The 25,274-nt window shown below is 30.2% G+C and overlaps 2 protein-coding genes across 6 annotated transcripts; one reads left to right on the top strand and one right to left on the bottom strand.

Moving 5' to 3' along the window:
• Positions 1-1,605: 1,605 nt before the first annotated feature.
• LOC140671834 (endoplasmic reticulum aminopeptidase 1) lies at positions 1,606-18,796 on the bottom strand. 4 transcript variants are annotated; one of them, XM_072903480.1, is made up of 15 exons: positions 18,192-18,796; positions 15,217-16,208; positions 10,148-10,303; positions 9,937-10,016; positions 9,170-9,266; positions 9,004-9,086; positions 8,725-8,927; positions 8,422-8,602; positions 8,011-8,236; positions 7,240-7,817; positions 6,923-7,154; positions 6,377-6,782; positions 6,067-6,209; positions 5,617-5,972; positions 1,606-5,504 (listed from the first exon to the last, which is right to left on the bottom strand). In XM_072903480.1, exons 2-15 carry the CDS (start codon positions 15,356-15,358, stop codon positions 5,343-5,345), a joined length of 3,045 nt encoding a protein of 1,014 aa, XP_072759581.1. In that variant the 5' UTR covers positions 15,359-16,208; positions 18,192-18,796; the 3' UTR covers positions 1,606-5,342. The 4 variants fall into 4 exon arrangements, with proteins under 4 accessions (XP_072759581.1, XP_072759582.1, XP_072759583.1 ...); XM_072903481.1 differs by having other exon boundaries at positions 10,148-10,300; XM_072903482.1 differs by lacking the exons at positions 15,217-16,208; positions 18,192-18,796 and adding an exon at positions 11,512-13,068.
• Positions 18,797-19,986: 1,190 nt separating this feature from the next.
• LOC140671776 (high affinity copper uptake protein 1) lies at positions 19,987-22,631 on the top strand. 2 transcript variants are annotated; one of them, XM_072903367.1, is made up of 6 exons: positions 19,987-20,062; positions 20,143-20,276; positions 20,337-20,393; positions 20,494-20,670; positions 21,615-22,067; positions 22,396-22,625. In XM_072903367.1, exons 1-5 carry the CDS (start codon positions 20,054-20,056, stop codon positions 21,616-21,618), a joined length of 381 nt encoding a protein of 126 aa, XP_072759468.1. In that variant the 5' UTR covers positions 19,987-20,053; the 3' UTR covers positions 21,619-22,067; positions 22,396-22,625. The 2 variants fall into 2 exon arrangements, with proteins under 2 accessions (XP_072759468.1, XP_072759469.1); XM_072903368.1 differs by lacking the exon at positions 20,337-20,393 and having other exon boundaries at positions 22,396-22,631.
• Positions 22,632-25,274: the final 2,643 nt, after the last annotated feature.

The raw sequence follows: 25,274 nt of genomic DNA, 5'->3' as shown, positions 1-25,274 counted from the left end.
GGATGTTTACACTCGAAAGAGATAATAAAACGATAATAAAACGTGAATAGCATTTATATATATCTTATCAATAAAAAAAATGTTTCGTCGATTTTTCACAATAATTTATAGAGCTGGGATCATATATTTGGTAAAGCATATACTTTTCAAATCGCTCGATAAATCCAATTTGATCTATTTGATATTCGACAACAACTCATCCGTCATCAACAATATGTATATTCTATCGCCTTTTGATACGTCGAGGTTGCAACATCCACGACTATATTTATGATATACGAACTTTAACCCGTATCACGTGTTCGCTCACGTGTACGCATGGCGTGGTTGCCACGTTTGTCCACTCACAGGCTTTAACGCCTGTGCGTGAATAAAAGATTTTGCATACGCACGCGCGTCTCGCTCTCACCTGACAGCCTTCGTCGATGACGCCTCGCTGCACGGCGATGATTGCATCCGCGGTGGCTTCTCCAACAGCAACATGTCTCTTTCTCTCGTGAAATGACATCTATTTGTTATTGTCGTTTCGCACACGTGTTATCGTGGATCTGTTTTTTCGTCACGAGACCACTTTGTCACTACTAACGTAGCGATTGCGAGGAAATATGTACTCATTACAGTACGTCGTGCACGTCACGATTGACACTTTCATCAGCTTTCTTACAATTTCTCTCCCGTGTCTTCCTAAGATGAATCTCAATCTTAATTAACGATTTTAAGAAAAATTTACACGATGTCATTTCGATATAGTTTTATTATTCGTAATTTTATTATATTACATATTGATGCCGAGAAAATATATTCTAAATGTGCATCAGTACCATTAATATTGACTAATTTTCAAGTTTGTAATAAAATAATGATTACAGGAAGTTTACGAGAATGTTAAATGTTAGAATAACGTAAATAAATTTTGAATGCACCGCGACTGAGATAGGATACAATATGTAAGATACTATAGTATATAAGATACTACAGTATCTACTGCGCAATATAAATGTCAAGATTAATGAAAAATTTTCTTTTTTATTTTTTTCTTCAAAAAAATAACTAATTCTTTTTAGAGGATGCTTTTTAGAAGACGCTGTTTCCTCCTTTATCATATCGCACAGAAAAATGTTGTTGAAAATTAAAAATTTTTCTTACCTGAATTTTTGTGTAGTAAATGCTGCAAGTATTCCAATGTTAATATACATAAACTCGATAGTGACGGCGTGACAATCGTCAATTTCACTTCCGTTCTGTAATAAATACGTGGCATGGAGTTTGTTTTTTTAAACGCAGTAGTTGAGTATAACAATTATTCTTCATAAGTATATGTTTCTAAATCTATTAAATGAGAGATTCTGTTTTTAAAAATCGATTATTGAATGCGATCTATAATTCATTTATATTATTCTAATATAAATATGTGCAAAAAAATAACGGATACTCTTTAATAAACTGGACCATATCCAGGTGCGTTTAAGCATTTAACTTCGTATTATCGTATTTATTGTGTGTCTTAAAAAAAATGTTTTTATTTTATTTATCTATCTTCAAAAGTATATTACATGCCTTGCATTTTTTTCATGAAATGGGGTCTAAAATGCATATCACATCATCTGTTGTACGTTAAACATATAATATATTCATTTATATGCTTGTACATATCTCATATTTTTTTATACAACAAAATATCTATGACAACAATACAGTTGAGAACGGTATACAATATACTGTTATATTAATTCATAAATATGAGAATAAGACAGCCTCGTTCTCTTAAGATGTAATCGTGTCGTGATTTCGTAAAATACTTAAGTATTATATGTACTCTTGATTATTTTGTTATACAGTCTTTCGATATAACACTTTTTCTTTGTTTTATCTCACATACAATGGATCTGATATAATGGAATCTTTTTAGCGAGAAATAAAATATCGACATTGTGTTATACGTTCATCGACGTTATACGTTTTGATAAATCACTCACTCATGTAAGACTGATGAATCATGACGAATGAATTAAATGTTTAAACAATATATTAAGCAATAAACATATTTAACGGAATGTTTCTGTACTTATTAGTGCTTTTTTGGCCATGTCAACTCAATTATATAAATTTTAGTATTACAAAAACTTAAGGAAACAGAATAAAAAATAAGTTTACAAGAGGCTGAATGTTTAGAGAAATTTGTTGCACATCTCCCGAAGATCAAACTTGATTGTTTTAAATAATGTCATTTTCTTGTTCATAATATACCTATGCGAGTGTCAATTTTTATAAAGTGTTGATTGGTCAATACTTATAATCAAGTTGTTATCTTCGGAATCAAAGTATAAAAGAATTGATATTGCATCAAATTCGGTCGAAAATTTTCAATATCAATTTTTCATAAAATGTTGATTGGTCAATGCGTGAGTAAGTCGTTATCGCAGAAGTCAAAATTTAAATTATTATTACATTACTTAAAATCAATTCAAACTCTATAAAAAATAATAAAAAAGTACGCACTAACAGAAAGATGTAAAAAAATAAAGATGTTAATATTAACTTTATAAATAAAAATAGTAAAAATTCACATGAATATTTATCCACAGGCAGAAACACGACAAAAATGAACACATATTCAGGTAAAAAATTAAGACTAGAGTCAACATGTAATGAGAGAAAGAAATTAAATGTAATCTCTTCCGTTTCAAGTAATCGAATGAAGATACTGTAAACTAACAAACTGCAAAATGTATAATATTTGAATATTTCTATATAATATTTGAATATCGTTATTAGATCTAAATAATTTAGATATAATAACGATTGTAATTTTGATCAATAAATACGTACATAAGTAACGAATAAATCACGTATACACTTACATGAGTACTTGCGAATGTTGTTAAAAATGTTAAGATAGGCCAATCGTTTGCATTTCGTAGAAATCGGCGAGCAGACGCTTCTCTAAAAATTCCGAAGCGACTATCGTTCGTTAACTCTTTAACAAGAGAGAATATCCGTTAGTGAAAAAATACGCTATTTACACGTAAGATATCTAATTGTGCGTCGATTTATTAATTCGCCGTTTGGAGTGTATCAAAATCTACTTAATGGAACGATGAAATGATTCATGTTATTATTATTTACAGATTTTTGTTCCATGTGCTAGGAAGTTGTGTGTACATATGTATTGGTATATATAGATGCGTGCCTTCAGTTATATATTAGCTCATGGAATCGTAAATCTTGTAAATGCGAAGAAAATTACACGCCGTTTAATGGATTAATTTAATAAGAAAAATATTAATTATAATAAGTATTAGAGTATTGAAAGAATGCCATTTTTTTCTAGCTAATATAATATAATAATGGCAAACACGAATGGCAGTAAAGATTCACGGTATGAAAATATCGAATTATATCGTGTCTCGTGTGTTTAAACGTGAGTAATAAAATGTGTTTTAATTAACAAAGTGCTTTAGCTATAACTAGCTGTTTACGCGAATTTAAAATTCAGATAACCATTTTTCTAACAGCAATGAAAAATATTAGAAAAATAAAAACGGACCTCATCATATATGAGAGTGTTCGCGGATAATTAGACATTATCCGATTGGAGCAGGAATTTGTTTCGGCTTTGCTCTCTCTGTATAATTGTTAGACTCTTGCAATCTCCTCGCGTCTTTGTGTACTTGTATATGCGTTTAGTTTTATACAATAGACACCTAGATTTCTAAGCCTTAATCATAAGACATTAAATAAATTTACATTATTAAAGCAATTAACTGTAGTTAAATATTCGTTAATATATCTCACTATTTTCCGGCGTTAATTATTGTCCAAGCAGTTAATTGTACGATCGAGAAACGATAAGCGGATCTAAATATGACGGAAACCTAATTACTTCAAGAATCAATCGAATTGCGCATTGATACGATTTGATTCAAATGATATATGATTGTTAACCAAGAAATTTAAATGCCGAAAACGGTGATGTTTAAGAGTTCCTAAATAAGTTTTGCGTTAGCATCTAGATTCTTTACAAAGTAGTCCATCAAACACGGCACACACGTCTCTCTTACATTAATACGTGCACACCATACATATATAAAGCGTTGTTTAGATTATACAAATTTATTTACTTTCTCATAATAAAATATCCAATTTTCTATTTTTATCCTACTTCGCATGGAGAACAATCAACTCCATACGAGACGTATCCTGCGCCTTCAGCAACCTCTAACAAACACGAATATGCGATACGCACGAATTACATCAATCTCTTTTTTTTTTTTTTTTTTACATTTAATTTGCCATACATTTATATGACTCGCGGCCGAATTTTCCTTTAACGTTGTCTTGTCTCGATTTTCTTTGGACGGTGCTTGTGAGACACAGGCACAGACCCGAGCAATTTAGCGTATGACGCCTCTTTGCCGTACATTGATATGCTACTTAGACATGTGAGTGTACGATCGCTCGTACACTCATGATAATTCTATTATTTCTAAATGCGCCTGCAATACTGCAAGTTTTACACGCAATTTTACTTATCTATGGGCCGTAAATAAAGCCGTATAATTAGCGTTTTCTTCGACAAATTTGCCGCAAGCTCAACTCTCCCTGTTAAAGTAATAATTTATTGGATGGTTCGTAGGAATGGAGTTTAGACATCACAATGGAGATGACATTACTCCATTTGTTTGTTCTCTTTATAATAAAATATAGTAAACTTGGGAGACTAAAGTTTTTATAATGTCAGTAGGCGTATGTCGTTAGCCCTAATTTGCCGAACGTTAGGTCAACGACTACCCTAGGAACAATGATGTTTCTGCTCTCATTATTGCGTTTTATACTTATTGTTAGTGATCCAAACAGCACGCGCTGCGTGCACGGTAAATAAATACTTTCGAAAGTGCGTATATATAAATCGGTGTATAATGTATTACATATAAACAATTCGGCTTTATTTATGTTCGTTAAGGGATCTTTTTTCAGAACAGGCGAATTATGATAATGAGTTTTGTACAATAGCGAGAGTATATTTTCAAGGAAAACAATTTGTCCTCTAAAAATTGTTGCCCTTTAAGTTCTATGCTTATGCCTGCCGTAGATGATCCCCTAACGAAGCTGACGGAAACGGTTGGCTTTTGATCTGCAAATTTATATCTAATTGTAAGATAATGATTGAGATTCTTTTTACCTTCTAAATATCAAGAGTCTCACTTTTCGTAGGCTGTATCACGTATATCTTAGGGGGTATCTCGCGTACAAATAAGAACGAGTAGAAAAATTAGCCATAGTGGCCCAACGGCTGAATGCTCGTTGCGGTTCATTCTTGCTCCATTCACGACGAGCGAAGGTTAACTCACAAGATTTGGCTCGTTGAAGTATTTAATGAGCCAATCATTCACACTTTTCGCATTTATTTTCACCCAATGAATGTTAAACTTTACCATTTCCAAGCTCTGTTGTAGTGCGCGTTTACCGCTGCGAACGTCGTGTTGTTTGAAGAAGTCCGAGACCTGAAAAATAATTACAACATATTTTTTTATAATGACAATACGGTATTATTTAGAAAAAATCAAACGCGCGATTACTTTTTTGTGTTCACTTTTAGAAAAATGATTCTCTTACTTCGCGGTAATCGTACTCCGTGATAAAGTAATCGGGAACAACGCTACGTATGAGATCGCTTATCGAGAGTGACTCATTCACGTATAAGTCTTCTATTTGAGCCCAGTAGGCTTTAATATGACGCCAGGCGAGATAATGTCCGTGTGGATTGCCAGCAACAGAAGCTATGATAGTATTAACATCTTGTGCCTTAATTAGATTTCGATTCAATGAAAGATGAAGATAAAGCTTGAGTAGCCAAGGATCCATCGCAGTACCTAAAGCTTCCAACATCATTAGCTTTTCATTTTGAATTTGTGACTTTAGATAAACTTGCCAGCAATATCGCCAATCAACTTCCTCTCCGAATTTGACACCTATAATTTGATACATTTTACAACACATTGCTTCGTGTTTTCATAATCATATAACGCATTATAAATATTTTCTATAAATGTCCTATTTTTTTACCTGCCATATAAACGATATTTCGTATATTGGGTGCGATGGATTTGCCTTTCGATATCCATTCTTTAAAAAGATTCTTTGCAGATTTCACAACATCATTCATTTCTAATTCGAGAGCGGATTTCATTACTGTGATTCTTAATAATCTATATTAATATAAGAAAATAATTTAAAATTATATTTTGTTTATTACGTTTTATTTTTGCATATATATTTGCATATATATATATATTTGCATATATATATATATATATATATATATATATATATATATATATATATGTAAATAGAATATGCTAAATATTATACCAACTTTTTTAAATGAGCTCCTTCATCTTTCCAACCGATATACTTTGTAATCGGCCCTAACAGTTGTTTAAAAAATAAGATATATCTCTTGTATGCTTCACTCTCCCCTAATCTTTTCTTCCAAAAGTTGAGATATCGAAGCGCTGTTTCCCACGGTAAGAAGTCTGTTTCATTCATAAGATAAAGCGAAAGTTCCAGAGGAATTGAAGCATCCAGTTCGCCCGCATCGCAAAGCGCAAACGCGTCGTCAATGAGACTCGCCCTATCTGCCGGACTGAATTTGGTATGATTCTTCAATAAAGTCTTAATGATTGACATCCACATTTCGTTTGGATAATTAACTCGATAAAAGCCAGTTTGGTTGATGTTACACTTGATGTAATCGACGTCACTCAGTATTTCGAAAGATGCTAAGTGAAACATATATCTGTTTTAATTTCTTTTCAAAAAAATAATTTGTATAAAGACGATTTGTATATATTTTATTTTGAATAAATATTATATGACACTGAATAAATATATAAATAATGTATAATTTTGCATATATTACCGTTGGTCATATTCATCCATGCATCTAGTTGATCCGGAGGTTCTTTGTTTGTATAGCAATTTAACGGAATATACCACTTATAGTCAAAGCGTGACTTGGGTTGCAAAATGTTTGTTTTGTTATCTCGTGGTGAAGTGAGGAATCTCTTCTGAGTCGCTGTGATAGTATCGCCATCACGGATGATATTTACAACCGGAAAGCCCATTTGCTGAGTCCAAGTGTTCATTATTATCTGCCAATAATTTTTTTAATTTTATTTAAATATACGCAATAAAATCACGTTTGACGTAATATTTCTCACATAGGTATGTACTTACTTTTATGTCGAGCTCAGAAGTAACGGATGAATTTTTCGTATGCTTTGTGAAAACCTCCCACAGATCGTTGGTCTCTGTATTTCCATATGCGTGTAAATTTAGATAATCATTTAATCCGCGTTTGAAAACACTCTCACATAAAACTCCCTCTAGCATGTAAAGAATTGCAGCGCCTTTGTAATAGCTAACCGCATCGAAAATGCTTTCTATATCGGTAGGATTTTCAACGGGTACGCTTATTGGATGACTGTTGGCCAGAGCATCGAGTTCGAGTGCTCGTTGCGTTTTGTATAAAATGAGTAAATCCATCATGCTCCATTCGGGTAAGATGTGATTCACGCCTTTGTATTCGAGGAAGGTCGCTGCCCCTTCGTTCAACCAGATATCATTCCACCATTTCATCGTAACGAGATTGCCAAACCATTGATGAGCTAATTCGTGAGCCATAAGGACGGTCATTTGTCCTTGTACTTCGGTAGATGTTTCTTGTGGATTATACATCAAGAACGATTCTCGGAACATGATTAGGCCCCAATTTTCCATAGCAATAGGCACAAAGTCGGGAATTGCTATCATATCTAATAACATAAAATGATGATGAGAAGGAAAAAGATAATAATAATAATAATAATAATAATAATAATAATAATAATGGTAATAAATCAAGAATAAAATAAGAAAAATATGTATTTCTTTAAATGTGACATTCAAAGAAAAGTAATACAAATAATTTTTAAATAACTTTATATACTATTTATGAGCGGCACATACCTTGTTTTGGTAAAGGATAAGGTATGCCGAAGAAAGATTCAAAGTAATCCATAATACGAGCAGCAGTAATCATGGAATAGTTCGTTTGTGGAAGTATATGAGCTGGGGCGTACACGCTGACAGATGTATTTCTTTTAGTTAATTCGAAAGCTCTTTCAAAATCGCATACCACAAAGGCCACCAAGTACGTCGACATCTCCACAGATTCTTGAAAATCGTCGCGTAACTGAAAAATAGTATTATTCTAGATCAGGTTGATGCAAATGCAATTACTCATAGGCAATATCATAATTGCAATATTACGTTATGTTTATGATGAAAAGTAAAAAAAAATGGTAACACTTTTAAAATGCTGATTACATAGTTGCATGCGCATTAAATTGCATCGTACAATAATAATGTAACACTTACGAGATTTGTGCCCAGGTAAAATCCGGCCTCTTCAGTATTTATCACCGGCATGTTGCATAATGAAATATGGAATCTATCTCTGTATATCGATATCTTAAATTTGGCCTTAAATTGTGGCTCGTCGAAGCATGGAAAAGCCATGCGTGCATACGTTGGTACGAAATAAGTGGTGGCTAAATATCTAAAAATTAACAAAAAATTGAAGAGTTTAGTTTTATTAAATACGAATGACGTACTTATGCAATATTTGAGAAAGAGAATTGAATGATGAATTAATTAATTGATAATTAATTTCACAATTACCTCTGTTCTTTCTCGGGAGTAACGTAGCTGCTGACATAAAACCCTTTAAATTCAGTGGAATTCAGCGTCGAATTGAAACTCAGAAATAATGTGTAATTGTTTTTTTTTCGAAATGTGTCCTCCAATTCCAGATACAGCTGTTCACGTTTCGGGTACTCGAGTATCTTTGCAATTCTCAATTCTTCCTCACCATCTTTGACTATCTGAAAGCCGATTCTCAAAAATTAAAACAAAAGCAAACATTAATATATAACATTATAGCTCTCAATTATAACTTACTTGTTCTTTTATTGTCAAGTTTTTACAATGGAAGACAATAAATTTGGTCTCTTCATCGACATAAAATTCGATCGTGACTCGTCCTGCAAATGAAAATAAACAATAAATTTATTAAATAAAAAAAAAGAAAATGTTTCATTATGCATTTAAACATGTTTACTTTTACCTCTAAATTCTAAGGTGGTAAGATTTGGATGCATTGTAATATTGTACCTAGTAGGATGTGCGAATAAAGGTAACCTTATGTTATCCCATGGAAAAATCTGCAAGATTTCTCATTGTATAATAATCTGCGTGCGCTATCTTAAATAAGTTATTATGAAATATGACTAATAAGCAAAAAAAGAGAAATATCTAATATCATATCATATTCATAGCTTGTTTTTTTAAGACCATCGTAAGTAAGGTCTAAAAATGTTTACGGCCATTTCATTGGCTGACTGGAATCTTCAGACGACTTAAGACCATATTTAAGATAATTTTTAAATATTATATAAGATCATACTAATACGATACTAAAGATGATTTTTAAATATAAGAATGGACTACAAATACCGGCCTACCTCTGTTAATTGAATTTTCCGTTATGTTAAATCATATATATATATATTTATTTTATTTTAACACATATTTGAATACACATTCTAAATCATAAATTCTTAATTTTTTATTTTCTATACTTGTCGTATAAATAAATAAATTTTTAAAATTTTATATATTATATATTGATCAATTAATTTACAGACAACGTAATAAAAAAAGTCAATATTTATAAGTTAGTATTTAAGTAAATAATTTGCTTTAAATAAAGTAACTTTATAAAAATATAGGAAACAAAATTTATATATATAATTTTCTGAATTATTATTATTATTATTATTATTATTATTATTATCAGTGCTTTTGTGTGATAATATATTGAAATGTGCATACCTCTCCATTCTCCATTAGAGGCACACCGTCTTTTTCATCATCTATTGTTTTATTTGAATCTTCTTCGGGACAACCGCAGCCTAAAAAAAATTAATAATTAGTACATTTATAAAATAGAAAAAGTAAACAGACGTGACAAATGATTTTTATAAATTAAATTTAAAGCGTTTAACATTTAGTGTATAATGTTAAACGCTTGACATCTAAATACCATTTTGTAAAGGTGCCAAGGCGATGATGAGTGACGTAACGATAAGTACCAAGCAGCAGATACAAAGTACGCAATAAGTCTTTCTTTCAGAACACCTAACGACTTCATTCGCGCGCTCGTAAAAATTACGTCTATGCAATCCTGCATTACTATCTCCTGAAACAAAGAATCTTCTAAAAAAAGGATCAATATTCCAATATTATGTTATTATACATGTATTCGTTGTGTTGTTTATAGCGATTTATCCAATAATTGAATGGATTAATTTTACAAGTAGCTGTTAATATATGTAATAATTTCAATTTATTAGCATTTTATTTCTGTATAGTTCAAGATAATAAATATATAACAAATGAATGAATAATTTTATATATTTCTTATTGTTTAATATTATTACTGTATTATAAAATAATTATTAAAAAAATAATCAAGGTTATTGCAGATCCTAAAGTATTTGATACTTTGACGCGTGTACATAAGTTCAGTTTTCTCACAGTCTTGACCTGAATTTCAGGTTGCTGTATGGCTATGCATAATAACGTTAGTTTACTTGGCTTAATTTCTATAAGAATTGGATCGATGATGATTTTAATGTATTGTGCTTTTTATATTTTTATTTATATGTGTAAAGTGATTTAAAATATATTATTTAAATATTTATTAAAAGTACTTGAAATTTAGTAAATGTATATAAATAATGAATTATATATTCGACTATATTATTATACATCTATCTACTTTAGTATAAATAAGTAGCTTATTTCATTATATTTAGTCTTGTAAATTCTTAGAAACATCTTGTTACTCAAATTTATTTTCTATGTATTGCAATAAATTAAAAGAAAATATAAACATAGATTTTTGGCCTTACATTAATTATTTTAAAAATTATCCAAGTTTAATTTTTTAAATCTTAAGAATAAAAAAAAATAACTAGTGCACATGTACATATATATATATATATATATATATGTGTGTGTGTGTATATAATGCAAACAATATTATCAATATTTTATTATCTATCTTTCCGCTGTTAACAAGCGGATTTCAATAACAAAGCCCATCAAAGGAAGGTAGCGATACAAGCGCGTGGGCGAGTACGAGGTGGACGCGCTTTAATTCTAGAGATCATAGGTAGCGTCCCTCTTATTGATCGTACGCACGTGTTTCTCGTATAGCCTATTCGCAACCCGGAAAGTTGTAAGTCGGCCATCTAGTCGAGCTATTCTTATGGAAAAGGAATTATATGAATGTAACACAAACGCGCGTTACAAATATCGAGGAAAGCGTCGACGACGGACATGTTAAAAAGTACGTGATCGCATTTTAATTCCCAGTTAGCCATCTGAATAGAGAGATCTCACCTGTCAGAAAAGCAACATCATCCACATCCTGCTCGCTCATGGCGAACCGATTCGGCGGTCTCCGATGAACGTGTTCTTTTACCTGACCGTCTTTCGAGGCATAGGCAACTTTTATGAGCGGCTCTCTCTGTTCAGCCAGTATTCGTGTGGATGCTTGATCGTCGTTTCGTAACTTGTCCCTTATTTGGGCTCTTGTCACCGGACCGTGTTGCCTCGAGATCAAAGGCTCGACGATCGAGAATTTTGATTTTTATGGATGGTATTAAAAATTCAATTCACCGTAAATAAACCGGCTACTGTATACTATATACCGTATACTGTATTGGTTGTACAAACCGCATCAATTATGATCGCCTCGAAACTTATGAAGTTTGCTATCGGAAAATCTGGTCGTCGCGTCGTGTCAATAAAGTGGAGCAGCGTGATCAAATTTTGCCGCGTTCACCTTTTTTTAAGTGCAACTTTTGACTGATCACAATTGATAATCTTAATTTTCTATCGATGGACCATCGATAACGCGCGCGAGACACGAACGCGCGAGGTCCAAAGGAGCAAAACACCAAGGGGTAAAACACAGGCAGCGGCGTGTGAACTGTGTAGGTTCACGGGACTTAATTGGCGTGGATGCGCTGACTCGTGCGTAACGCAGGCGTTTCTGACGCACCGAACACGATTGGAATCAAGACACACTATTGCCGGCAATGTAACTGCGAGCAATTCTACCGCGAAAAACTGCCGGTACGCGAGCTTATGAAACCCGAAGCAAATACCCCGACACCATCGGCGAGTCTATAACGCGCGACATTCCTTGACATTTCATTGGCATTAAAGCGTGGGATATAGCTACTGCAGAGTTAGGCAGAAATGGCGACTTTCCAAACCCCCTGGTGGCGGAGTGCTTTGGCGGCGGGGGTGGTTTTGCTGGTCCTCGTCAGTTGGGGGTGGATTGGCATCACGGTGGCGCCATCCGTGATTCACCCTCTGCAACCCTTTTGTGGTCCACTGTGATATTGATATCAGCCGCGGAAGCAGTTAAGCGTGACCGACGTGTGCATTCGTAGTTTGTTTACTTTTAATTGCTTGATATTATTTACATTAATATATCGAATCACTTTCTTAGATTTTTTTCTTCAGAACAAGATTTATTTTATCATATAATTTGATGAATTATTTTTAAACCGATCTTACAAAAGTAATATATGTAAATATTGCTACTTTAGTAAAGTGAAGTAAAGTAAACTGCGTTACATATTTAAATTTTCGTGGAACAGAAATTTTTATACCTAATATTCAAGGAGCAAGAGATTGCTTCTATCATTTCTTTTTGTGTTGTTTTTCTTTTTAAAGTCTTGATATAGGAAAAAATTGATATAGGACAACTCAATTTTATAGTTCGTGACGACGCGCCGCGGCGCACACAAGGATTTCTTTCTTTATCTTGTCCCAGATCAAGAGAAACACACTTATGACATTACGACATGCATACAGAAAGTCTACAAATTTTATGTGAAATTTTACATGTGTATTCACAAATTACGATAAAATGTTTAAATTATTTGCAATACAACAATTATTAATATTTTAATTTTTAAATAATGTTTAAAGAATTTTTAAAAATGTAATTTTTCAAACAGTAGTTTTTAAATTATTTTCATAAAATTGCATAATTTATAAAATAGTATAGTTTCTAAATTTATATTTTAAACATGTGTTGAAATGTGTTATAGTTCATTTAAGAATATTGTACATATAAATTTATAATGCTTAATTTTTTTATCTCTCGTTTTAAGTTGTGATAATAAAGAAAATGTATAAAAAGTTTAAAAATGTATGTAAGGAGAAAACGAGTGTAATATATATATAGCTACATACATTATATATGAAATCTGACCCTTTTGAGATCAAACTTGAAAGCCAGTTACGAATGGATCAGAATTTGTTAGAGGGGTATCGTATCGATTTTCTTTTCTCTACGCAACCCCTCTCATAATCACATTATGTTCAGTCTACTGAAATAATATTTGTACTTTTCAGTGGAGAAAAAAAATATTTTTGACGAGTTCTATGACAACTTAATTTTAATAGAAATTTAAATTTTTTGTTTGAAAAAAAGGAACTTATTTTTACAAAAAAATTCAATTTTTTAAAGTAATACACGTATAAATTAAAATATGCCTTTTACTAAAGTATTAAAAAAGAGAATTAATTACATAAAAAATTAGAAAATTAGTTTTATATAGAAACGCAAACGCGAGAATATTGGCGGAACTAATTTAAATAGGATAAATCGTATAATAGAGATTATTAATACGAGTCATAAAATCAAAGCTATAAACCAGAAATAGATTTTTCATCTGTATACTTCTCTATCTTTTTTAAAAGTTTTACAAATTCTGAACTTTATTGTAAAATTCTTAAATTTGTATCAAGAATAGCCGATAAAAAAAACAATAAAATATAAACTCTTAAGCTTTTTATAACATGACGACATATGATAAAGAATTTATTAATATAATTAAAGTAATGAAATCTTTCTCTTATAAATTAAACGTTTATAAATAACATTTCTAAAACCACACATTTATGAAAATATCTGCCAAAGTTTAAAAGCTAATAATATGCAGACTAGACTTTAAAGATTGACGAATATTGACGGGAAAAGGGTCTATAAACAGCTGAACTTTTGAACTTGTGACCCTTTGAGTTTTCGTCTTTGCTATTTCCTTTCGATAAATTTTTCGATTATAAAAGGAAAAGAAATAGGTATTGTACAAAGTAAATTGTTCAAATAATAAATTATTCAAGATGTACGTCTCGCACGGTTTCAAAATATATTTTGTATCTGATCAAACGGGTTTTGTGACGGTAGACGAAACACATTGAAACATTCATGAACTTTCCGGTTAGAATATACTCGCCGAAGATCCCGTATGCCGAAAGGATCGGCGTTTTATATATAAACACATCGACCTTTTTTGTAGTCACTTTAATTTCGTAACATGTACTTGGTATTAGTAGCGCGTTTTCTGGTAATGAATTAAACACGCGGGCAATAGGTAACGGAAGAAATTAAGATGTACTAAATTATACAACGAAGAGATTGTAAATCTGATACCTTTTTTCCGTTTAAAATAATACTTATCTTTAAATTTTCGGAAGTTAATTACGAAGATTTTGCATAGCAAAAGCAAGTCACGAAAAACATCAATTTGCGAATTTGAATGCATACAAGTCTAAGTGGACACGCGAAAGCATCAAAAGAGAACTATCTCGAACCTCTTCCTAAGCAATATATATTCATATATATTCAGAATTTATCAAATTTGAATAATACAGTCACTGAAGTCACGTAAACGGAGAACACGATTTACATAAGTAAACACAGCAAATCGTGCGAAGCTATGTGTATATATTCTGTATAATCAAATATACAACACACATAGATACAAACAACTTAAATTAATGATTTTTCTCGAAAATTGTACAACCCATTAATAAAATTTATTCCAAGCTATTTGTTTTTTTTTTTTTTTTTAGAAATTAGCTTTCTGTCAGTTGTGCCTTGATGCATAATACCGCGCACAAAATTTTTTTTCTATATAATACATTTTACGTAAGCATATCGAACGTGAACATTTACATACTTAAATTCACATGCAATAAAAACTTAAGAAGACTTAACAAAATAACGCATGTTATACATACCTAAATCACATGTTTTTCTATGTCTTAACGGTGCTTTTACGTCTTCTGTAGTGTCAGCAGATTCGTTTTGCCTAGAGGCCCTAGATAAGGGCTCCAGTTGGATATTCTCACTGCTATCCTTTCCTGAACTTCCTTTCGGCATTTTATTTCTACTTTTCTACCTTCTCTTCTATTTCCGGCCAACCTTTCATTCGGCAAAGTCGGAACTACACGCGAAAGAAGTTTCTTGCGTTTCTCGAAATGCTCTGTTTGTCAAGTGACATGCTTCAAGATTGCGTTAATGATTGGCGCCTTGTAATTATCTTTACATCGTACACTTAAGAAAATAAATGTAGAAACCGCAGACCTTTTCTGCCATCTTTAGATATCCCCGTCTTCACGACGGTATCGATCGCTCTTTTCTTATGCTGGATGTAATGCTTATGTCGAAAATTATATCGAGCTACTTTTGCTAGTCGCTCTCAGTTAAGGCTTTACGTCGGTATTATTATGTTTGTACATACACAAACATTTTATATAGATAGCATTGGTCCCAATATTGCGATATGTTGCATTTGCCGGCATGAACTACCAACTTTACTCCGTCACCGTAAGAGGTTTCGTATAAAAATGGTCGAATGTAATGGTCTGGCAAGTGCAATCAAATATACCTGCCGTGCCACTGAGGTAGTGCATTAACTAATAAAAATTAATGCTACTCCGACTGTATTTTATTTATATGTGATTCTATGTTGATTTAAAATAAAAAAAAAGATCTATGAGGTCGCTATCCGGAAATTTTGTTTTTTTCTGAATCAAATATATGAATCTTCGTACAATGTCACGTAATATAATTATTAAAGAGCTCTCAATGTGGATGTATTTTTTTACAAATTACAAACAGTAATTAATCAGTCTTCTGTCCATATCCGATGTCGCTGATACTAGCTTTGAACACGACACGAATATATTTCTCTTTGTGAAAGGTCGCTACACGTCCAACCAAGTTAAATCTGCAACATAATTGAGTACTACGTTTGATTATAATTTCTTCACTCAGAAGATTAATAAAGCTGTTTTGAAGAAGATATTGCAACAAAGCCAAGAGTTATTCTTGTCAAGCTTCACTGTTGGATCAATACTTTCAGAATAAATATCTATTCATAACAAGAACGATAAAAGTAATAAAAAGATTTACAATCAAATATTTCAGAGTCTTTGTAATTTTGCATATTTATATGTGCTTATTATAGTTTTCTTCTTTTAATTATAGTGAAGTGATTCTCTTATTATCTTTGTCCTTCTTTATTGACTTTATTCTTCTTTAGATAAAAATTGAAGCATAGTTTCTATAATTTTAGAGCAATTTCAGATATTATTTTTACCGAATTATTAAAATCTTAACATTTGATTTTAAAATTTGAGTTATAATAACTTTTGCAATTGTTTCAACTATTTGAACTGTTAAAATTGATTTTCTGTACAGTGTTATGTTAGAGTGACAAATTTGGGACCAGTCTTTTTTCAAAAACATTAAGAAAAAAATAATAATTATGTAAAATTATATGTGTATATATTAATATTGAAAATCTCTCTCGCATAAAAGGGAAACTGTAAAAATAAATGAATAATAAATTTGTCATTAAATTGTCGAAAATAGTATAGAAAAATATATTTTATTTAATTATAATTTTTTGTGATTACATGCACTTTGATAATTTCTTCAATATAGAATTTCTACAAATATGATATAATATACAAGTGCCGTTAATTTTAGTATTGAGTAGTTAAAAAACATAAAAAACGAGAATATCAGAACGAGTACTAAAACTATTAATTATTATCGTAGATGGAGGAATGGTATTGTGTCAAGGTCTACGCGGAACTTAAACGCAATTATACTCCGACTTATGCTAATTACGAACGTATATGTAACAATAATAGTTTTTATTCGACGGCTTGTTACGTAAACTTGTATTAAAATAAAATTGTTTTAATAATATATTGTATAAAATATTATGTCTTGAACTTTATCCAAAGAAATAAAGAAAGATATAATTTTAGGATATATTTAACAAGTGTTATTAGTTTTTTGAATTTGTTTTTATAAATGTATTTGCAAACTTTTAAATTAAAGTAATAAATAGAATTATATAAAACAATATATTATAAAAGAACTAAAATTATCATGGAAATATTAAATTATTAAAAAAGTTTATGCTAAATTTTTTCAATAATCACATATATTTTTGAGAATTAAAAAATTAATATCTTAAGAAATAAATAAACTTATTTTAATATTTTTTTGCTTATATGTAATTCAATACATTAAAGTTAATTCAATATTATTATATAGAATATTATATACATAAATCCTATTAAATGTCTATAGAATAGAATATGTCAATTATATTAATTTGTATTTTTCTCAAGTTGCATAAATTTATTGCTTTTTAAAATTAATGTTTATGCATATACGTATACATAATCAATAAATGCTTTAATTAGAGAGTTATATTGTTATCTTTTTTATCGTAAAATTTTTAACAATAATTTAAGAAACAAATTACTAGTGAATAAATTAAACCAAAACTATCAATTTTATTACGGACTACATGTACCATGTAAGCAAGCACGTGCATATATTTAAGAAGATGCGATCTCTTTAAGCAGCGTATCTCGTAGAATATTGACTCTTTAACAAGAGATACGTCTGAATAACAACGCTAATAAATCTGAAATGCTATTTTATACGAGTAAATGTTAAATATTAGTAATTAAAAGTCCATAATAATTCTTTAGTTATTAATTAGTTATTCTATCTTATTTATACCAATTTACTGGTTTTGCATAATATATCGCAATACATATCTGTTTTTAAATTTGCATATATAAGTCGCATATAACTACAATTGAATAATTATTATTTATAACAATATTATCTCCAAAATGAAATTGACGCAAGTTACAAGGAAAGAAGAAAAAGAAACACTTACCATTCTATTACATTCAACATCGATTAGAGCAACATCCGCTTTGAGGAGGAATCTCTCGCCGATGTCGTTGTTCATCGCGGCTAATCACAAAACGTCGCTAATTACACATTTTTCATCGACTAACGCAGTTCTTTCTCACTCGCGGTCTAGCCGTTGCCTTTTTCCTCGACAGAATCGACACATTTTTGACACTCGGTTGCCATACGCAGTCAACTCATTAAGCGTGCGATTGTTGCATTGTCAACATTAAAGTTTCACCGTGACAACTCCCCGAATGCCGGCATCTCTCGCAATCATTCCCAGAGACTGCGTCGTATCGCGACGCTCCACACCCGATCTGTCCCTCGCTACAGCGATGATGCACCCGCATCCGACGCGCATCGCCGTCGTCGTCGACGATGATCCGCACGTCGCACACGTCGGCGGGCCGGGGTTTTCCTCGGCAAGAAGCTGATGACGCAAACGGTCACACGGTAGGAATGGCACTGAGAAGTGGAAGCGCTTTGAGGATCGAGCGTGGCTGAATTTCCGGACGCAGAGAGGCGCGCCGGTCTGGATCAGCCACAGGTTGCGCCCGTCTCGTTCACGCAGGGCAGGCATCTTGGCTGATCGTCGAGCGGTAAGGGGTGGCAGTGGTAGTGGCGTATGCACTTGGGGGAGAATACCAGAGAGATAGAGGGAGAGAAAGGGGAGAAATCGATTTACTTAACATCCAGAACTCTTTGGCCCTTCACGGCCAGAGAGCCAGGAGGGATTTAGCTAGCCAGCGATATCATGTAGTCGTGACACAAACCGAATCCACTCGTCGATTTCGTCCGACGTATACGTGTAACCGCGAGCGGTGCCAATATGCATTATGACGTTGTAATTTAAAACTTGAATTTTGGAAATAGTTGGAAAAATGTTTATAAAAGCATTATTTGCATAGAAATAAAAATTTGTTAATTATTGCTTTTTAAGCTCAACTTTATTATTAATAAATAATAAAATTGCATGTTTTGGAAATTTTTTAAAAATATATTGCGGTAAGATATTATAAAGTATATACTCTGGGCAACTTTAGATTGCTATTTATCGTTGAACCACGACTTTTATAATAAACGTCATTTAAGAGAGAACATTTTTTACATTAGTTTTTTATATACCTATGAAAACTTTATATCATATATGTTAGTAAAATGGCCAACAAAAAGTAAAAAAACAAAAACTAATATATCTTTTATGTTTTGTTATAATTTTAAATCTTTGTTTTATTAGTCGGAAACTATACCTACAATGCGCAGCTGGTGACACCATATATTTTAAAATTTCTGTACAAGAAAACTTGCGATATAAAAATAAAATATTTGGATTAAATATATAGGACTTTTACGATTTTTTGTAAAAGAAAGAGACAATACAATTCTTGAAAAATAAAACAGAGAAATAAAAAAGAGATAGTACAGATTGCACATTATGTTATTATTAGAAATGCTATAAAGTAATAGATCCTTTTTTGGATCATTTTTTTATAAATTGAGTATTATTTTAACGTAATATTTGACCATATATAATTATAATTATTATTATTATTATGTATATATTTTTATTATTTATATTTAATAATAATTAATAAAAAATTATCTCAAAGAGAGTTATTAATATATGCTTAAACTAAACTCAACATTAAATTAAACTGAATTTATAGATTAAAAAATGGATTATATATATTAAAATAATGCTTCTGATAAGCATTTTAACTTCAAACATGATAAATATATGATATGATATCGATATGATTCGATAAGAAGATGGTGTTTTTCACATGATTCAAATTCATAATAGTGTGTATTGAGTCTTACCTCAGTAATATTCTAAGTAAGATGCATAGCGTAAGTGTTGAGGGTCTTTATTTTGCACTTATGTAGTCATTTGATTTAAGATTTAATTAAAACGATTGTACGTCTTGCAGATGTCATTCCATGGAGGCGTCGAGGAGACGATTCTGTTTAATGGCTGGTACATAAATAATTTGTCAGGCATGCTTAGTTCCGTTATTGGTATTATTCTCTTAACTGCATTATACGAAGGACTAAAATCTTATCGGTGAGTGAAATATTAACTATGCATAAAATACGAGTAATTAATCATGCGTATGTATTGCAGCGAGTTTCTTTTCGCGCGCACAGCGTTCCTTAAAAAAAATCAAAGGAAATCTAGACAGTATGTGTCTGTGTGTACAACCTTTATTATTTCTGTAAAGTATTACAGTTTTAGTGCAACGTTTATTATATGTTTATTACAGTACATTGTTGTTTTCCAGAGTGCATGCTTTTCAAACGCTTTTGCACGTGATCCAGATAGTGCTTGGTTATTTTATCATGTTTATTTTTATGACGTACAACTATTGGCTCTGCATCGCTGTTGGAGTTGGATCAGCTGTCGGATATTGGTTATTCGCGTGGGAAAAAACTAATAATGACAATACGGATTGTTGCTTGTAATATATATCTCTAAAAAATTTAATAATTTTTTGAACAATAAATTACATCAGTTAATATATTCATTTTTATAAGAAGTTAGCTGATAACATATTATATACTTATATACATAATATTTATTTATAACATATTATAATATATTCAAATTTTTATTCAATAAAATGTTTTGTATAAAATAATGTGATTTTAATGAAATAAATATAACTCAAATAAACACAAATACTAAATGTAAAGAAACGTTTTTTTTTTTTTGTATATCTCTTAGCCGAATGAAAAACTACTGTATTTATATTTATTGTTAACCAATCTCGAAAGAAATATGTATAACTCACAAGTAAGTATAAATACAGTAGTTTTTCATTCGGCTAAGAGATATACACAAAGAAAAAAACGTTTCTTTACATTTAGTATTTGTGTTTATTTGAGTTATATTTGTTTCATTAAAATAACATTATTTTATACAAAACATTTTATTGAATAAAAATTTGATTGCTTCGTTGCATATTGTTTGTACAGAAAAAAAAATATTATTTGAAATAATTTTAAATATATCTAATTTAAATAAGAGCGTTGTTTACTTTAATTAATGACTTGTTTGTTTGAATTGTTTGAAAGAATAATTGATTAAATCGAAAAAAAGTAAAATTCTTTCAATTTATTTTAAATAAAAAATATTTTATTTAAAATAAATATGTATGTTTTTTTGAAAATCAAACAATTGTTTTTGTGAGTTTAAATATTAGCTTGGTTGGACTATTTCAAAAATTAAATTTCTTTGACTTCAAAATTTATCAAATCCAAAGAAACATTTTTCTCTGTAAAAAGTAATACATCGAATTAAATTTTTTACGTTAATATCTAACATAGCAACAAACTCACGCGAAATAATAATAATATTATATATATCTTAACATTAATTTAAATTATTTTTTCCTTTTAATAGATAAGCGCATATCTACGAGATGGATCACATTATGACTGCAAGTCAAAATGATCAATAAACAATATCTAATCTAATCTAATTTAATTTTTTTCTCTTTTATTGATAATATCCATTTATTATTGGTGTTTTCATGAATCTGTCATTGTTAAATATTTCGTCAGTCGTCGAATAACGCGGAAATTTGACATAATGGCAGACAATCAAAGTAGTGCAGCAATTTGTTGCTCGGAATCAAATGAGCGTATACATCAATTTAATTCAGTCCGTCATATTATTTTCGGATGGAACAGATTTAATTCTATAACGTGGCTATTGCTATTATTATTTTTTTGCATTTGGTGTATAGGATTCTTTAATATGTATGAACCAACACCGAAAGATGATCATCATGGTCATCATTGAAATGAAGAATACATGGGAAAATATGGTTATTATTCAAAAATAGAGAAAAATGTAAGTATTTAAATTATTACTAGTCTGTAATAAGAAATCCGTGGCAGAAATGCTAATAATAATTGTAAATATAGGCACATGCATAAAATTTCTTTGCATGTTGATTTATCTAAATTTACTTGTTTATATTCATTTTTTAATTTTTGCATTAATAAATTATGCATGATTGTATATATTATGATTATATATTATATATATATATATAATTATACATATATTATATGTATATGTATATATATATATATATATATATGCACACATATAATAAAATATATGTATAATTTAAATAGAAATACTAATTAATTAAATATTTATTTTTTTCATTTAGATATCAAAAAACTGAATTAAGACTAAATTATTGGATTTTAACAAATTTGGTGAATAATCGACATTAAATTAAAAAATAATAAACAAATTTTTAAAATAAACAAGTAATTAAATTATGTATAAGTAATTGAAAAAGATGTAAGTATTGTAAAAATAAGTTTATGAAAAAATGTATGGTGTATATACATATTTTATATATTTTACAATTGTAATAAAAAGTACATAATAGAAATAAAAATTCCAATGTCTATATATATGTATATAATAATATTTTTAACAATGCCTATATATATATAATATTTCTTTAATATATTTTTATAATAAAATCTTAACAAGCTTTGAAATATAAGATGCTGGCGTCGCGTAACATAATTTATGAGACAATTTTTCAGATTTTAAACAAAATTAAAAGTCGATCTTGTTAATGTTTCTACACTGAAGAAAGGATTTAGTAATAGATACTACAATTTAGTAATAGCTCCTAAATTATTTGGGTAAATACTTTCTAAATGTCAACCAAAAAATGTCCATCGTTATATTAAAATTATCTTATAATATCATGTTATTGATAACCTGGAAAAAGCTAGATAAATGGATGTAACGAAACGTATTGTGAATGACATTGTATTTGTCATTCAAAAATATATAACATAATACTTAGTTATGTTTTGCTCGCAAATTTTTACTTTTTTTAAAAGAATACTTTTATTCAGAAATAAGCTATTTCGTATTCGTTTACGGTATCTTTTTCCTACCCTAAAAGTACCAAGAATTACATTTGGGAATTGCAAGTCCCAAGAGGAAAGTTCCATAGTCTATGCCCAACCCATCTGAAACACGTACAACCGCACTGGAAATAGATGAAAATATGTTTGATGCAAGGAAAAAATATGATATTGAAATAAAGTAATTTTTACATGCATTTTGAATTTATCTAAAGATATAATTATTAAAGTATTTTAAATCTGATCTTATTTTGAGTGAATGACGAGAAATGATAATGCTTCAAATTTTATATTTTTCTATAATACTTACAATAAAGAGCGAATAAATTTATCACATTGTTCAAAGATACATTAACACAGATAAGAAAATAATTCTATTATCATATTTTTGTATGATTTTATTATTATCTCACTAATTTAAGATAATAATAAATTATTAGGATAATAATAATAATGTTTGTAATGAATTTGTAATAATTTAATTCAAATATATACTTGATAATCTACATTAGCTTTGAATACCACTTTTATAATTTTCATTTTAAACTACTAATTTAATACATGCAGCTATGTATGTGTGTCTAGCAATAAGTGCACGGAACGTGCATCATGTGCGATTTATGTAAGGAACAGTCATGATTGAATGGCTCTGTGCAGACAGAATGATGTAAGAATGATGTTTCTGAATATATACTGAGAATTACCCCGTTAATCTCTCTTATCAAACGACATCAGTTCCGTTATGAAGAAATGAGGTGATAACCGAAGTTACCGTAAAAATGTCTATACTTTCCGCATTTCTGACAGTCAATCTTGCAAAAACGGACTTTTGTTTTATTACATTGAATTCTAGTGTGGTTAAAAAATTAATACACGTCTTTTCATTTCAAAAACACAAGTTCTTTTTTTCTCTTTTCTCGCAACATTCATTTTTCCTACAACGTATAGCTTTGAGCGGCCTTTGTGCATTAAGTCTTTTGAACCTAATAATCATGCACATTGCAGCTCAGCGGGGCGGGAATTTTTCTTTTTTTCGTTTCGATTCACGCCTCTGCCATTTCCGTCTACTTGACTTTTTTCTCTCACAATCATTTTCGCGCACGTTCTTATTTTACTAACATAATAATAGCGAATGTAGACGTAAACCACTATTCGCGCATGACCTTTCAACGATGCATATACATATCAAAATGTCATGGGTAATCGACGGCCGTTTTCCGATAAAATTAACAACAGATATACGAAGAACGCATTTCGGTTATTCAATCAATATTTCGGACGATCGTTATCTACTTTAATGGCAGACTTAAAGTCGACCAATCTATTTTTATATATATATATATATATATATATATATATATATATTAATGACATTTCTTTTAAATACATAAATTCACTGTGAGTTTTAAGTATAAATATGAATGAAATTTTCTACACGCAGCGTGAAAAAAAATAATATGCTTTTTCATTAATACGATAAATTTGTAATAAGTGATATACATATATGATTACAGAAAGACTGCCAGATAAAATGTTATTGTTATAAAATGTTCATGGATAATAGTTCTATTTATACACTATATGTATAAATAGAAGGGAAAATATCAACTAACTGGTTAATATCACCATTTGTTATATTGTAAAACAACCTTTTCAGCATAAAGAATTCCAATTATAAGATAAAGTTTCTCCGATGTATCTTTACACTTTTTTTTATTTATATAAACTAATATAAGTACGTGCATATGACGCGTATAACTTTATTTAATAAAGTGTAAAAATATAATCTCTTTTTTTTATATCTACATAAATATATTTTAAAAAGTTGCTTTTAATAAATCATACTTTTTTTGTTGTATTTCTGTTATATAAATGTATGTATCCCTAGTAGGATATTGAATCTTAAAAAAAAGCTCGTGTTTACTAGTTAGATATATTATTGATTATTGAGAATTTTACTCTTTTTGAACGGAAATACAGTTCGATCTGGATGGATAATCATGGAGATATTCGTTGCCAAATATCCCGACGCAGCTAGAATGTACGCGTGTGGGACTGATCGATACTGGCGTCGCTAGGTGGTAAGCCGTATATTCTTCCTTTACGCATCAACCCCTCGCACGTATCGCGCCTTTCAGTCCCAATCTGTCATTTG

The sequence above is a fragment of the Anoplolepis gracilipes genome, chromosome 12, assembly GCF_047496725.1.
Source record: "Anoplolepis gracilipes chromosome 12, ASM4749672v1, whole genome shotgun sequence".
Classification (NCBI taxonomy): domain Eukaryota; kingdom Metazoa; phylum Arthropoda; class Insecta; order Hymenoptera; family Formicidae; genus Anoplolepis; species Anoplolepis gracilipes.
Note: the sequence above shows the minus strand (reverse complement) of the source record. Positions and strands in the feature narration are given on the sequence as shown.